We start from the raw sequence: 16537 nt of genomic DNA, 5'->3' as shown, positions 1-16537 counted from the left end.
AGAAGAAGGCACACGCACAAGAAACTCAAAGGAAGTCGTTTCAGCATCATTAGGCAAGCGGCATCGATGAGCGAGCGGGTGAGAGGAAGAAGCGAGAGCAAGTGGTTGCAGAGAGTTGCTCTCGAGCAGCGCTATAAAGTTGCCCAAGTTTTTGAGGAAGAAAAGAGAAAAACTTGAAAGCCAAGTCGAGTGCAAACTGTTGGGTACAGGGCCCATAGGTCTAAAAGTCCAAGTTAAGGGAGCAACTTGAAAGTGAAGCCAATAGATCGTAAACTGAACGGAGGGTGAGCAAGTAGAAGCCAAGGCAGAGTTTAAACTTATGGAAGAGGTGAACAGATCTCAAAGAGGAAATTAAGAGAGAGAATTGAATGCAAAGCAATGCCAATAGATCCCAAAGAGGAAGCAAAGAGAGAAACTTATAGAAATTGTCAACGGACGTACGAGCGGAAGCTGTCTAAAAAATCAGCAAGCAAGACAGTTTGATGGGAAGTTAAGATAAGTTCAGTTTTTACTTTGAGCGGAAGAAGCCATTAAATTATTGTGAAAAATGTTTCCATAGAAATTCTAACTAATTAAGGTTTGTTAATTGCGTAAAGCTAACAGAGCCGAGAGTCCATTAGAGTCCGTCGATAATGATCTGTAGCGAGAAGGCAGCGGAGACTTGAGCTGCAGCTTGGCCAATTTAAAAGATAATTGAATAACAATCGACCTCAAATTGGGAGCGGGGGGGGGAAAGGAGCCAAACATGGCAGCCGACGCTTTGGCCGTCCCAAGGGTGCTATCGAGGCAGGACTTAACGATGCCTTAGCAGGAATTCTTTTTGGTATACGAAAGACTGAAGCCGGGCCAAATAGCTGGCATAATTTATAAGGCATGTGCCTGCCGTGTTGGCCATACTTTGCTGCCGGCACTTACTAATTTTTGGCCGACGGAGATGGGTCGTGTGGAGGGGTGGGGTAGGCACACGCTCCTGCATAGTTTTATCCAAAAATGAATAATTAATAAATCAAAAAATTAATGAGGCCGCAACACGCGCTGCGTCGTGTCGTCGGCCAACGAGGCAAATGTTGCAACACGCATTTTCCAGCCAGCACACACACACACACACACACACATACACATATACAGACGCACACGCGACAACGTCATCAAATTTTCCGCCTATTTGTTTGCAACAAACAAAATTAAAACAATCATAAAAATAAAAATAGCTCGCAGTGCCATGTGGCACTACTTGGCCTAGGCACGGGGTTACGTCTGCGCCTTTCGGCTAATGCCCAGAGCCAGAGCCAGAGCCAGACGCGGATGCTACCCCAGCCGACGACGCTCTGTCTCGATATTAGATATTGGAAAGCCGTAGGCCGTTAAAGCGGCACGCGTCACAAATCAAATGTCAACCAGAGACACAAACACACACACAGAGAGAGAGAGCGAGAGAGAGAGAGAGAGAGAGAGGGTGGGTAGGGGAGAGAGATGTGGTCAGCCCTCAGCTAGGGTTCATTGTCCCTTTGTGTTGCATACTCTGCGCACTTTTGCCAATTTATGGAAAGACCCTCGCCCTCTGCACACCCTCTAATTGCTGTTGAGCACAACAACATTGCTCAACCATTTTATTAGCTGTTGTGCCAAATTGCCAACGCTCTTTGTAGATCGAATTGTAGGACATTTATTGCCAGGCTTATGACAGGCCTTGACTCGGTTTAACTGCAGTTGAGTTTGAGTTTCTGTTATGAATACAAAAATCAAATGTTGCAATGTCCTTTTTACGACTTTAGAATGAGCTAAAAGTTTTTTAATTCAATTCAACTGCTCAGCTCCTCGATGTGAATCTTTAAAAAGAAAGAAGACTTTTCCTTATGCAAGATTCACCTTTATAATCTCAGCTGATCTGTTTGAGTTTAGCATATATCATTTCACAAAACTAGACTAGAAAGTCTCTGGCGGCTCACGACTAGAACAATTTAACTTTTAATAGGCTTCTCTTCATCTCCATCTCACATCATCTGCTGGCCTACTAGACGTTTTTTGCATGCGCAGTAATCCAGAAAACATTTTTTGTTTTTTCACAGAAAATTCTAATTGCTGTGCGGAAAGTCCATTAAAACGCGAAAAATAAAAAATGAACCGACTAACTGCACTTGCGCTCCAACTCAAACGCAGCTCAACAGAATGCAGCCAAACTCAATTCTATGGCTTCCTTGAATTTGCAAGTTTCGGCGTGGCATTGTTTTTGGCTCAAGGACTTTTCGTCCTTTTGACTGGACGCCGTGAATTGGGTTTTGTTTCAAATTGTGCTGAGCACCAAATTTGTCGAGTCAAAGGCGCCTTTGAGCCGACAGAGTAAGCCAGCCATAAATGGAATTCGTAAAGATGCTCACAGACGGCAACTGAATCACTCAAATTTAATCATCAGAAATTATTAAAAACCAAAAAAAGAATACAGAAAGTGTGTGTGAGAGAGAGAGAGGGAGAGCGAGGGAGAGAGAAGTGAAAATCCAGAAATCACATAAACGACAAAGGAAACTGAGAGATTCGGACTGTTGAGCTGGCGAATTGTCAACTCGATTCCCAGGAAGCCCCCGCAAAAAAAAAAAGAAGGTATATCAAAAAGTTTAGCTGCACTCAAACCTTGCGTAAGCTGAAACCAAGAGATAAAACCATAAGTTAAGCAGCATAACATATAGTCTGTCTGTCTCGCTCTGTCTATCTCCCTCTCTCTGTATGTGTGTGTGTGTGTGTGTGTGTGTGTGTGTGACTCTGTCTGACAGCTCAGCTATTCAATGTGAACGAACATTTACTTTGGCCAGACACATGTCTGTATATAGCCCAGAGAGGGGCAGGCGGACGGTGTCGGGGCAGGGATTTTGAAGATGCATCACATTTAGCTGCAGGTAATATGTAAGCTGCATCATTAATCTTGCAGCCAGCATCCGAGCAACAGAGCAACTGAGCCGCAAAAACCCCTAGCCTCATCAAGACCCAAACTAAAGCTCAAGTCCAATGCGTCGGTTGAGTCAGCTGGTGTAGAGGCGTCTGCTTGCTCGGATTATTAATGGGTTAAGCTAATTATTGACAATGCTGATGTCTGACTGACACGCCCCCTCGACGTTCTCGCCGCCCTTAGCTCCACGGAAAAGAACTTTACCAAAAGTCCGAGCAACAATAACAATCAATTTAAAATTCTTTCCAATACATTTGCTGCTCAAATTATGCATGACAAATGTTTAAAAGTTCATGACTAACAAACAAAGAGCTCTTAGCATGGGCGGCGCAGCAAAGGGACTACGAGGGGGTCAGGGACGCTCGTTTAACAGGATTTCGATTTGATGAGAGGAGAACGTTGGCGTATTGCGATAAATTGGCATAAAATTATGAAAATTCAAGCTAAACGAAATATACAGGCGTAAGGCAGGGGCGTAGCTGTGGAGGGGAGAGGGGGGGAGGGAGGGGGCTAAGCACTGTGCTAAGTTGAACATGATCTTTTTTCGATGAGCGCAGACATTGATGAGTTGGCCATGCAGGCAAAACGCATGCAGGCAGAGGCGTAGATAAAACCTAAGAGGGGTTCAGCCTCTGCCCAGCTGTGGGTTTCAGTCAAGGTAAATCCCAGTACGCAGCTGAAGCAACGCATGAATAAGAGACAATGCAACAAAATTGAGCCTAAGTGAGCTCAGAGGCGTGGTAAGGGGGGCCAGTGCATCTCTGCAGAGGCGTAGGCAGAGAGCTTGATAATGGCACCAGAGCTCAACGCTGCCAAGAGCATGTGAATATGATGGAAATGCAATGGAGCTAAGGTAGAAGGGAACGGGGAATCTAAGCAGGGGCAGCAGAAGGGCGCTGCGGCTGTAGCAGGCTATCCAAAGGCATGAGGCAGGAGGCATGAGGCATGAGGCATGAACCAGCGAGTCGGTTTATTTGGTTAAATGCTGAAAATTGGCAAAACGTAAAAGACCTGGCCAAAAGGGGGTGGAGGGGCCGAGCCAGGTAAATGGGGAGACCAAAGTAAATCTGTGGATGCATTTTTGTTCTTCCTCTTCGTTGGTTTTATTTTGTTGGTTGTTGGTTGTTGGTTGGCCCCTTGTCAGAGTTGATGAGCTGCAGCTGATAGTTTGCAGCTTAATGGTGGGAAAAGTGCAGCAAAAAACGAGTAGAAGAAGAAGAGCTCGAAACAGGAATCGGACGAAGAAGCAGCAGCAGCATTTGGGGCGTGAGGTGGGCGTGGGAGCTAAGCAATTGGAGTGTGGGAAATGTAATGAGTGGGAACACTACCAGATACTAAATGCCAGGCAAGTGGAAGCAAGTGAAAGCCGTAGAGCAAATAGGCATAGACTGATCGACCAACAGATACCCTGTACTGAATAGCGCAATGGATTGAAAACTTACAATTTTGAATAGGAATATTTTATGAATTTACTTTGAAGCTGTTCAAATAATATTCATGAGAATAAGATAATGGTTGACTTAAAGTTACCCTGTAAATGTTGTGGTAAATATATATTCTACTCAACAAGGAAAATGTAAAAATACCCTGTAATAATCGAGCACAATGTACGACTAGTCCCATCTACTGGCTATTTTGATAGACATTCTTTGAAAACCATTTAAATGGATAGAGAACACAAATAGATAAACAAAGCAGGCTGAAGAGACTGCGAGAGGATTAAGGTTATGCAAAGTTGAATACAATTAAAACCGACTACAGCTGCAAGGGAAATGTGAACAATTGGAGACAGAGATTGAAAGATTGCCAGACTGTTGGGCTGTTACACTGTTTGAGAACTCGGCATATTCGTTCCAAATGGAAACCCCAATGAAAACAATAGACTCTCTGGCCGCCTCACTGCTCTGGCTGGTCACTCAACAATTGCCCAGACAACATACGGAATTCAAAAATGGGAAATAGAAACGAATTGATTAAACGACTACAATTCCGAAAAAAAAATATAGATGGGAAGGAAGAGGAAAAAGCAACAAAGAATGTGGGCGGTAAGGGGAAAGGACGCAGGAGACATGACTCCAGCAGCTATGGGCCTCAACAATTGACCTGTGCTCCATGCACTTTGCATTACCAATTACAAGCAGAGTCCCTGGCCACAGGCTACGGAACCAGGGGACCTATGCTATGGAAATGGTAACTAAGACCATTGGCAACAAATGCGGAACGTCAACGACCACGACAATTGAGGTCGCAATCAGGGAAATGGGCATGGGTAAAAGGTAACTTGAAAATGAAATCGAACAAGGTAGCACCCCGTTTCATTGTTATGCAATTGCAACATAGCTAAGGGGGGAGAGTGTGGGAGGATAAGGCTGTGGAGTCAATTAAAAATGCAGCCGATGGGCGATGGGGCTGCAGTGTAGTCCAGTCTAAACACCTGGATTACGGCCAAAGGCGTTGCTCGTATCATTGACCTTTTGGCACACGCCATTGCCCACACTAACTCTCTCTCTTTCACTCCTTCTCGTTCTCGCTCTGTGTGTGTGTGTGTGTGTGTGTGCAAGTAAGACATAATCCAATTAGCAATTAGTTGTGTATGCCAGTCGTCGTTACCTGAGCGCTTTAGACCCTCTTTAGATGGTTCAATAGATAGGCTGGCTCAATCCACACACGGCGCACAGGTAGCTGCCCTTTTCTCAGCTCTTAGGTTTTAGGCACTGGCTAATGCATTACGCATGCCAATGCCGACTAAATAACTCAATTTAGTATGCCAGGGGCGCACTTGTAAGGCATGCAGCACGTCTGGCAGCATTTCCTGTTCACATCAGCCTGGACTAGTCAACCTTTCTACCAATCAAATAATCGACGAACTCTCTACAAAATATGATGGACGCATATGGATATTCCTTAACTGATTCACAGTGTATACAGAGAGGACTTGAGAGAGAGAGAGGGAGAGAGTTCTATAACATTCTATGTGTTAACAGTCAAAACGTATTGTTTAGTTGTCAGATTAGAAATTGTAAAAACAACAAAGTCTAAAACAAAAGAATATTTTTCGCTTTTTTCGACCAATTCAATTGTGCTAACCAATGGAACCAGAGACCTAAAAACTAGATGTACAAAAAACACACGTAACACCAAAATCTATGCAAATTTAAATCATTTTGTGATATTACGATTTTTGGTCAATTTTAAAACAGATTTTTTTGGGTAAGTATGCCCTTCATATGCAATGGCTCTACGGAGGTCTTATGGGATCAAGAAGAGTTATTGGGCAAAGCTATAGGCATAGACTTAATTGGTTTATAGTGGGGGATCTGTCTGCTATTGTGTCATTTATTAATGTTTATATCATATATATACATCTTCAACCTTCTATCTTCTATCTCCAATCTTATAGGTAGCATTACACTGCTATGATAAGAAAGATCCAAACAGTTTTGCAACATCTGTTTCAGCTTCTGCTATTGGTTCAACCTTAAGATTAGCTGAGTCTGTGGAAATCTGACTGGAATAAAGTTTCCATGTGATAAGGCTATAGCTAGTTGATGACAAGGCAAAAACGAGTACTGGCGAGTGATAATGGATATATGAGATATCATCCATTTAGTACGGTTTATAATATCTCGTATAACATATTGCGCATGACTTTTACGATGTGCTATGTGCTATGCAGTCGACTTAAGATCATTTATGCATGTGTGCTATATCATTTATGATAATTATTTTTACCAGGCGAATGCCTCTTCTCTTTGTTTTTTATTATTTAAAATTCATTCATCATACTTAAAAGAAGAAAAATGAAAAGAGAAGCAACACAGACGGACAAACGGACAGACGGGCAGCCAGTCGAGCTGTGGGGGCCACAATGCCGGAGCCAAACAATCCTTCATTTGTATTTTCAGTGCACAGTAATTTTTGTTGTTGTTGTTGAGCTGGTTTTTGGGTTTAGCTACTTATTGTTTGTGTGTTTGCTTGTTGTTGTTGTTTTTTTATATTTTTTATAATTCCTCTGGCATTATGCGGGCATTCATTTACCACGCTGCAATCCAAGCCCGCCGCTGCCCCGCTGCTCCGGCGCCCCTGCCCGCCCCTTTCGCCCAGCCGCATTGCAACTGAGAAAAAGTTGCTTAATGGCATCCCAAGAAGCTCGCTGCGAAGCCAGAGTTTGGGCTTTTGCGTCTGTCGCTGCAGCGAAGACACTTGAAACTGACACAAACATTGGCATAATTATGCTCAGCACACAGCTTCGTCGTGTGCATTGCTTGAGCAGAGTATGCTGTTTCGGCAAGAGTTTGGATGCGGTTAATGCGATTGCTTATAAAGGAAGATGGATAGATATTGTCCCTCTCATTAGTATTAATAGATGAGTTGATCCAATTCTAACTGTATATTTGTCTGTTTGTCTGAGCCACCTTTAGTTCATCATCTATCCATCCACCGACCTTTAGTCCGCTCGATCAATTTGAATTGTCAATCGAGTTCAAATAATGAAGCTACAGTTATTTGATTTTCCATTTGGCATGTCTTAAAGGCGCGCATTTAGATCGAAGGTACTCTCTCTATAGATCCCTCTCTTTGTCACTCCCCCTCAGGGTATTTCCTAGTCGTGTCTACCCGATGTGAGCACTTTTACTTGTGTTTTCTTTTTTTTTTGTTTTTCACTTAATTCACTTCTTTTGTTGCTGCATTTTTCATTTCGCCTCGCCGCGCGTCGAGTTTCCCATCATTTTGATACAGATTCCGATGCACTTGTAATTATGCCACATGGCATCGGCAACGGCAACGGCATCGACAGCGGCATCGGGTGGGATATGTGTACATAATTCTCGTTGCACTTGAGCTTGAAAACAGTTAAAGCGAACAAACGAGCTGTGTAACTCTTTCTTATTAAACGGAAGCAACAGGGCAAGGCTGAATTGTTTCGCCCCGGCGTTGGGCATGGTTCATTGTTTATCCATATACTTATAGAGTCCATGCAACTACTTAGTTGTAATTATCCAAAGTCCTCCCACACACCCATTCAAAGCAAGTCAATGGGGTGTTCCAGATTTCTTTTCTTTTAATTTTTTTTTTTTTTGGGCGCTTTACACAAAGAGAGCGAGAGTTTGGCTGAGAAAGAAAGAGAGAGGAGCTGGAGTTTGGGCTGGGCGCGGTTTGGCCTTTTGCTCATTTGCAGTTAATTTATGGCTTGGCAGCTGGCAGAGTGAGGCGAACGGGGTGTGGGGTGTGGGGAGTGGGGAGCGGGGGCTGCGGGACAACAATGGTTGCTAATTATGCGCAAGTTTTTGGATCAACTTCAACTAATTGTCTGTCGAAAAATAACGTAGCGAAGGCAGCAGAAGGAAGCCCCCAAGTCAAGTCGAGCGTCGAGCGACGCGAGAGTGGGGTAAAAAGCCAAAGTTATGCTAATATAATACTCATAGACTAGAAGACTTCCCATCCCAGCCAGCTAGTTATATGCATTGCAGATTGCGCACATTATGCAGCTCATTATAATCATGATTAGGTTGTGAGAATCACATCTAAGTTAATCATGAGCTCCCAGCGTGTAAGTCCAACTAAAACTCTTTAAGCGCCGCGTTTGACTGAAGCCCTTAATATCCACTTTCGGGTTTTATGACGTGATTCTCGTAGGATGTAATCGCTGCGCTGCCTCGAATGAATTCCAAGTGAAAATAACGCCAAGACTTTATGAAGTTCACTCAGATCTAGCTTTTATTTTGGCAAGAGTTTAGGGCTTTTAGCGGTGTTTTCATGTTAATTAGACTCATTTGAAGTGTTAAGCTTTTGATTAGTTTTATTAGCTAAATGACGGTGTTTAAGCGAATAAAGTAGACAAAGAAAGACAGCTATATATATATTTTATAGCTTGACAACAATGGAGCATTTTATTTTTACCAAATTATTATAAAGAGAGAGCTCCACTACGAGAAGAGAGAATCTTTAAGGAACTTTGATATGTGCCTTGACATATTTTGTGGAAAGTTTACTTCAAACTCTTTTGCATAGGGGATGGAAATTTGAGCTGCATTCGGGCCAAAAGTTGTAAAAAATAAAAAGAATAAAAAATCTTAAAGGAAGTTCGCCATAAAACTTAACATATTATGTGAAAAATTCACTTTAAGTAATCTACTTTGACTCTTAAACGCTTTTGCATAAAATTTGTCATAAGTTGTTTTTAAGTTATTGATTGATTGAATGAATGAATACTACATCTATTTATTTGTATGTTAGGATCTGCATTTTGATCTCGATCTCGAATTGAGCAAAGCCTATATGGACAATAATACTCTATTGATTTCTAGTTGAGGAAATCATAGAAAAAGTTCGACAATCAACCTGCATTAGCTGTTCGTTTTTCTAGTTCATTTAACTAATAATACTTTAAGCCACTTTCCTGTTAATGCTGTTATTGTTGTATCTAAATTTCTTGTTGAGTTTCATAAAAGCAAATGCGCGGCTTAAAACCAAAACGACAACAAAAGCGGGCTATGAGAGCAAGAAAATAAAAAAACATTAACAAAAGACGATTCTAGCAAAAGTGGGCGACTCACTGGGAGGCGGGGCTGTGTAAAAATGCCCCTTACTGGATTAAAATTAAAACAAGCAGGAGTGAAAGAGACAGGCAGAAAGAGAGAGAGAGAGAGAGGGGGAAGGAGAGAGTTAGCAGAAAGCGACAGCAAATGGCGGCATAGAAACTGCTGCAGGCGACACAAACAGCAGCTGATGCAGGGAAAGGGGCTAGAGAGGGGCGTGTTAGTTGGAGCAGGGCAGAGGGGCGCTGCACATAAAAGACGTGGCAACAATTCTTTTTCTACGCACGGCCAGACTTGCAACATAATTGGAATTTCCTTTTTCCTGCCTCACTCTCGGTACGCTCAAGTGCCACAAAAGACCAGGCTCAAGAGCTGTTGCCGCTGCTGTTGCTGCTGACCAACAACAACAACAACAACAGTAACGACTACAGGAGTTCATCAAGACTGCAAAGTCGTCGTCAAGAGCTTCCCAAGAAATTCAAATTGTGAATTTTGATAGATTGAGAGAGAAAGCAACTTACAGAGCCGACAGTGCACTTCTTCGTCTTCTCGTTCTACTGCATCAAGCTCAGCTGCTTCTTCGTTTTCTTTTTCTTTTTTTTCCTTTTTTGTCTATGTACATTATGCTTCGTTAAGTTCAAGGGTTAGCGTGAATGTCGCCCTCTGCGTCATCTCTGTCATAATTTACTTGTTTTTAGGCATATACTCAGAAATATACATCTATATGTAAATATATTCCTGAACTGCATCTGCTTTCTAGTTTGCTTCCTCCACTCACATTTTCTTGCTTCCAAATTTTGTTTAAAGTGCCTTTATTTTACTTTTTATTATTCCGATAACTTATCGATAATTTAAATCTATACTTTTGTACTGTTTAATCAAGATATCAAATCAGTTGTTGACTGCTTTCAGTTGGAGTTTTAATTTAATAGATTAATCCATCTCAGTCTGCCTTTATGCCAGTTCCATGAGATACACCTTTACAGGGTATTTTGTTCTTTCGCATTGTTTGCTAATTTCTCTGCTTAAGTCACTTTTTCTGATTTCGCTGTTCGTCGCTTGCCGCTCACAGCTGTCTTTCAGTTCTTTTACTTTTCTCAGGCTTCAGTGAAAGCTGGGCGGGCAATTAAATGGGTTAGTTCCCAAGTTCTTGGGTTCTGGGCTAATTGGAACGCGTGTTCGGGAAGTTCCAAGACTTTGTGTTTTGTCATCCGGCCGGGCTCTTCTTGGCGGGCAGCCATAAAATAAATATGAAACAAGAACCGTTTAATGCAACGAGCGTAGGTTAATGCGCTTGCAACATCAATTGAGGCACATGCGGCCAGCGGCCAGTGGCATGAGGCAAGCGGCATGCGGCACGGTGACGACTTCTTTTCATGTCGCTTTAAAAATTCAGAAAAAAAGCTGAAATACAAGCGCAGAACTTGCCCACAGCAACAGTTAAAGAGCAGCACAAAAAATAAGGAAAGAAAATGAAAATGTTGGACATGTTCGTTCACAAAAAAAGTTGCGTTAATTAATTTCATTATAATTTTCTTTGTATTTTTTTGGTTTTTGTATACTCTTTGCAGGGGGCATCGCGAGCTTCGCATGACATGTGTAACGCATTGACCCTAGAGCAGATGGGTCTTGAGCTGGAGTTGGCTGTAGATAGTCCCTACAGTCTCTCTAGTCTCTGTAGATAGAGCAAGTGAAGCAACTAAATGCTATAGATAGAGAATATATAACATCTGTTAAGTTTGTTAAGGAAAGGAGTGTGTTGACAGCATACTAAATAGGAGTATATCATAATAGTAGTATACAATAAAATAACAACTATGTGTAACACGACATATAGCAGTATATGAGATATGCTACTTATAGAGTAGTATATAGTATATTGTATAGTAGTAGTTCAGTTGGCAGTAGCATATATGGTAGTAGTTCACTTAATAGTATGCAATATAGTACTAGTAGTAATGTAGTCTTTCTTCTAGTAGTACATAATTTAGTAGTATTTCGTTAAGTAGTATATCCGTATTTCATACAAGAATATTGCTTAGTATATCAAATAGTAGTAGTAATATAAAAAGTAATAAAATGTACAATAGCATATTAGAATAGGAGTAGATTGTATAAACCATGCTATGTTTTATTTGTCGTCATATTCTAGTATATGTATGTATAGTATTGTATATATATATGTATGTATAGTATTTCGTAGTATATCACGTTTTCTATATTATTACATTCCCATTCTTTACACTTCCAACTTTGTAATGCTTAAAGTCTAATTACTTCAATTACTCTCTCTAGTTTTCTTCAACCTTTCTGTCATTCTATGGTTCTCTCCCCCTTCTTGCGTTCATTACAAATTAACCTGATAGATACCCGCAAGTAAAGCCACCTGCAAGTACATGTCAAATTCGTTAAGCTCATCTTATATATCTTTTCTCTGCTATTGATGTTGCTGTTGCTATTGTTGTTGTTGTCATTAGAATTAGAACTGTGTCTAGTCAGTTCCGGCAGCAAATACCGGTATGGGCCCCTTTACAGCGAACTCCCTGACCGCTTAGAGAAAGGTTAGACAAAAAGCCGCAGAGTACACTGAAGCTGATGACGATACGAAAGTAAGAGAAAGAGAAAGAGAAAGAGAAAGAGAAAGAGAAAGAGAAAGAGAAAGAGAGTAGAGTAGAGCAGAGTAGAGTACAGTAGAGTGGAGTAGAGTAAAGCGAAAAAAAGTGGTTGGACAAATGAAGCGGATGTGGTAATTGGTCGCAGTTTTCTTTTAGTTAGTGGTCAACCGACCAGGGGGGAGGGGGCCTGGGAGTTTACCGATTCTGATGTCTAAATACAATACCAAAATCCGCAGATCTTTGGCAGAGCAAGAACTAGAAGAACAACAACAACAACAACAACAACTAGCAATGGGCAATATATACACAACACAGCCAGAGCTGGTGGAGCAGCTGCAAATGAAAATGGACAAGGAGAAATTCTATCGGCTCTTTGGCATACGCATGGCTAACGAGGGCGATGGCTATGACCTAACCGGGGAGCGACGACACGAGATACGGCTGGAGCAGGAGCAGCACGAGAATCTGGATGAGTATGGCAAATCGATATCCGTGGCGGAGAGTCGGCCCATTAGCACCACGCCCACACCCGTATCTTGGCTAGGCGGCCTGTCCTTTGTAGAACGGCTCGGCAATCCGGGCACTGTGGCCGAGCTCCATCGTCGCTGCCACGACATGATGCCGCAGACATTCGACGGATTCCGGTTGAGCGTCAACCGTACGCTGGGCAACTACCTCACCGTGGGCCACACGCTGCACGCGGGCAACAAACCGCAGTCGATTGACTGCCAGTTCAATTGCAGCTACCAGGGCGATCAGCAGAACGATCTGACCGGCGAGCCCTACCCGATGCTAATCAGCGAGGTAGACGCCCGCGGCAATGTCACCGCCAACCTGATGCACTTCATAGCGCCGCGCTGGCGGGCCAAGCTATCGGCGACCGTCCTGGACTCGATGATGCACAACTCGCGCCTGTTCCTTGACTACTTCGGCGAAGACTACAGCTGCACCTGCGTGCTGAGCAACATCGATGTGATGCAGCGCATGGGCGTCTTTGTCGCCTCGTATCTACAGCAGGTAACGGCCCAACTGGCACTGGGCGTCGACATCATCTACCAGCGCGAGGACATTGTGCCGGGCGGCCAGGCGGCGCTGGTCTCGGCTGTGGGGCGCTACCAGCAGGACAATCGACAGTGGTCCGCCATGCTTAGCATGCACGCCCTGGAGCTCTGCTACACACAGTTCTATGGCCAGAGTCTAGGCGCCAGCGTTCAGCTGCAGGCGAACATCCTGAAGCGTCAGGCCATCTCGAGGCTTTGCTACCATTGTCACATGCCAGACGCCGGCTTCAGCTTTCGGGGCGGCATCGATACACGCGGCGTCATCAGCGCCGTCTGCGAGAAGCGACTCGAGCCGTTGCCCATTATGTTGCAACTTAGCGGCAAGATGAACCATCTCAGCAGTCGCTTTCGCTTCGGCGTGGGACTCATACTCGGCTAGACTAACAGTGCCTGCCTACAGAGAAAATTTGGGTGAGTTTCTACTATATACATAGAACCTACACTAGGATTAGACACGCTCTAAGCCTTCTTTACTCGTACAATCTGAGAGAGTGGCTTAGTTCCTGCTCCCCAAGATCTCCCACATCTATGAGTTCCTAACTCTTTCCCCAAAAGTTAGATGGGAGAGTTAGGCCCAAAAAGAGAGTAAGTCCATTGCATACGCCTAAACCCTCCATCTTCTCTCGATTATTGTTGAACTAAAGTATACTCTCATTCACCCAATCATTATCTATTTGCTGTATTTCAGGACTCGATTGGACCACAGCTTCAACCGATCTGTCAGCACAACCGGATGCAAATCGTTCGGCAACGGTTTGTGTAATATATACAGTTTGTCAAATATTTTAGCTATCAAATTTGGAAAGGGACCGCTCCCTTTGTATTAGCCAACTGGTCTGTACCTAAAACTCACCCTCGTATGCAGACTAAAACTAAAAGAGAACCAAAAAACAATCTTGGAAAATTCCGTTTCATCTCTTTATTTTATCAATGTGTCAAGTGCAACGCTCAAATTGTCTATAAGATGTCTCTGATAAATTATTAATAAGAAATACAAAAAGTAATAAAAAAACACAAAAAAAATATACTAAGATATAATATATATTACATTATATGTATACTATAGAAAATATGATATTCAACAGTCGGATCTATGTCGTACACTATGCGATATACGATGTAAACTTCATTCGATTGTCAATATACCATCGGGTTTTTTCGATATAAGGTATATAAATGTATAGCAAATATAAATCTTATACGACATAAGAAATTTAATATACGATATATAATTATGTATGTTACTCTACATATGTATATACACTGTATGATACGAGACATATGATGTATGCTACAAGTATATGATACGATATATTACATACATATCCTCTATGGTATATACGATATTATATCTACATTTACAATCACAATTGAAGGTCGCACACTGCCTAGGCAACACCTGTACTTGGGAGGTATTTTTATGTCTTTCACATATTATACAAATTCTGGTTTATTCCATAAGATAGCGAGAATATAGTTTTCGTAATATCATCTCTGTGACATTCGCTGGGCAAATATTTGCGCACGAAACGTTTATGACGGCCCAGAAGTCGGATTGGCTATAAATTCAATTTCATTTAGCCAAAAACAAGCCTTTGGAACGACAATTGCGACAATTGTAATACAAGCAGATCCAGCGGCCCCGATTCTTTTATTATATTTGCATTAGAGCTCATCTCGATTACGTCTGTGCCTGAGCATATGTGTGTATGTGTGTGTGTGTGATAAGGGCGACTCGCTAAATAAATATTGACGTCGAGCGATAAGAGTTTCAGGCCTAGGCCTAGGCCTAGTCCTAGAGATCTCGTTTGTGTTTCTACGAAATGTGTTTTTTCTTTTGGGTCGTATTTGCTTAGCGTTTGAGTAGTCCCAGAGCGAGCCATATATATGTATTATAAGCGACATATTAAAGTGGAAATTTGTGAAAAGAATAAGAAATCAGGTAAGGTGGCTAGCTGAGGTGCATGGGTAGGAAATACCCTGCAGTGATGATTGTTACATTAACTTGGATGCATTGTGTAGGTCTATTGCCATATAATAATCTTAATTTCAAATCACTATATAGGAATATTTTGTTTGATAAATTCAAGTTCAGAGCTTATGAATACTTGACGAATTCATAGAAATTGCAATAGATCATAATGGTCGATTTTCTAAAAATGCATATGCATATTCCTACTTTCAGTCACATTTCCACGAATCCAATCTACCCTGCTCTAGTTCACTTTTTCATGGATGCAGGAAAACATTTTTATGATTAGTTTCGATAGATTTCTTTCTTTCTCCCATTCTTCTTCAATTTCGTAAAGAGGCCATTCGTCTAAACGTTATATGGCTTTTTTTTAGTTTCTTGATTGAAAATGCAATTTACGCTTTACAACTTCATTTTGCAGCGTTCGCTCGTGTCTAATTATAAAATTATAGCACTCACCTATAGTCAAACAGCTGCAGAGCATTACGTAGAGTAGTGTGGCGAGTCGAGCCACTCGCTGCCTTTGCAGTTGGCCCATTTTGTCGTTGCTTCTTTTACTTGTTGTTGGTTTTCACTAATTTCTTATTGCAGTTTCTTCTTCTTCTTTTCTTTGTTTTATTCTCTTTGTTGCGTTGTTGCACACAGTAAAAAAAATGTATAAAAAATTTGCAGTTGCTTTAATGTGATTTGAATTGAATTCTTGTATTTATAATTTGCGCACTTTTTGGTCACTGACACTCGTTTGCGATCGGCAATTAGCGAGAGCGAGAGCGAGCGCTACTCGCAGATTGTATCTGAAGTTAATAATGCGTTTGTGTGTGATATCTGAAATGAAGCAGAAATGTATGGCTTATGATTAGTAATTGGCTAAGTCAACTGAAGAAACAAAAACTCAGGCGAGTAATGAGTAGCGAGTGAGCCTAGTAACGATCAGCGAGCAACGAGTAAACGAACGGACGAGTGACAGGTCGATTCACTATCAAACTCAAGCTCATCCAAATCTTTTATGAATAACGAGCAACGAATAATTAACTGTTAAGCAGGCTAGGCACTAAGTGACTCATAAAAGCTCAGGCAACTCCAACGAGTAACGAGTAAGTGAAACTAGCAAACGAGAGAGACTTTTAGTCAGCACTTTATGGAGCCCAAACTCACTTAACTTTTGCCAAAGTTCAAAGTCAAACTCGGGCAAAACTCTAACGAGTAACGAGTGACAAACTAACGAATGAGTTTAGCAACTTTCGCAAGTGGCAGACAGACAGCATGAGCGGGGCAGGGCGAGGAAGAGGCAATTGAGTTTGCCGTTTGAACTTTAGTTAGCAGCGAGTGCGAAAAGCAGCGAAATGTCTGAGTGGCTGACAATTGGATTTAGCGCTAAGCCGCAGTTCGTTAAAATGCCAAATGTTGGC

At 42.1% G+C, this 16537-nt stretch overlaps 1 protein-coding gene and 1 pseudogene across 12 annotated transcripts in view; one reads left to right on the top strand and one right to left on the bottom strand.

Annotated features, from left to right (window-relative positions):
* The window catches only part of Fas2 (neural cell adhesion molecule fasciclin 2), a 97219-nt gene that overhangs the window by 78886 nt on the left and 1796 nt on the right, over nt 1-16537 (bottom strand). For all 11 annotated transcript variants that reach the window (XM_089474253.1, XM_089474254.1, XM_089474252.1 and 8 more), the window contains exon 2: nt 15588-15953. In XM_089474253.1, the coding sequence (XP_089330379.1) occupies nt 15588-15666 (79 nt within the window). In that variant the 5' untranslated portion in view covers nt 15667-15953. The remainder of the gene's footprint in view (nt 1-15587; nt 15954-16537) is intronic.
* LOC108618585 (mitochondrial import receptor subunit TOM40 homolog 1 pseudogene) lies at nt 5901-14181 on the top strand (annotated as a pseudogene). Its single transcript, XR_016271057.1, has 3 exons — nt 5901-6151; nt 12332-13567; nt 13845-14181. The product of XR_016271057.1 is annotated as a mitochondrial import receptor subunit TOM40 homolog 1 pseudogene (transcript).

Source organism: Drosophila arizonae, chromosome X (assembly GCF_054131065.1).
Source record: "Drosophila arizonae isolate 15081-1271.41 chromosome X, UAZ_ARI_1.0, whole genome shotgun sequence".
NCBI classification, from domain to species: domain Eukaryota; kingdom Metazoa; phylum Arthropoda; class Insecta; order Diptera; family Drosophilidae; genus Drosophila; species Drosophila arizonae.
The sequence above is the reverse complement of the archived record's forward strand: the minus strand, read 5'-3'. Positions and strand labels throughout refer to the sequence as shown.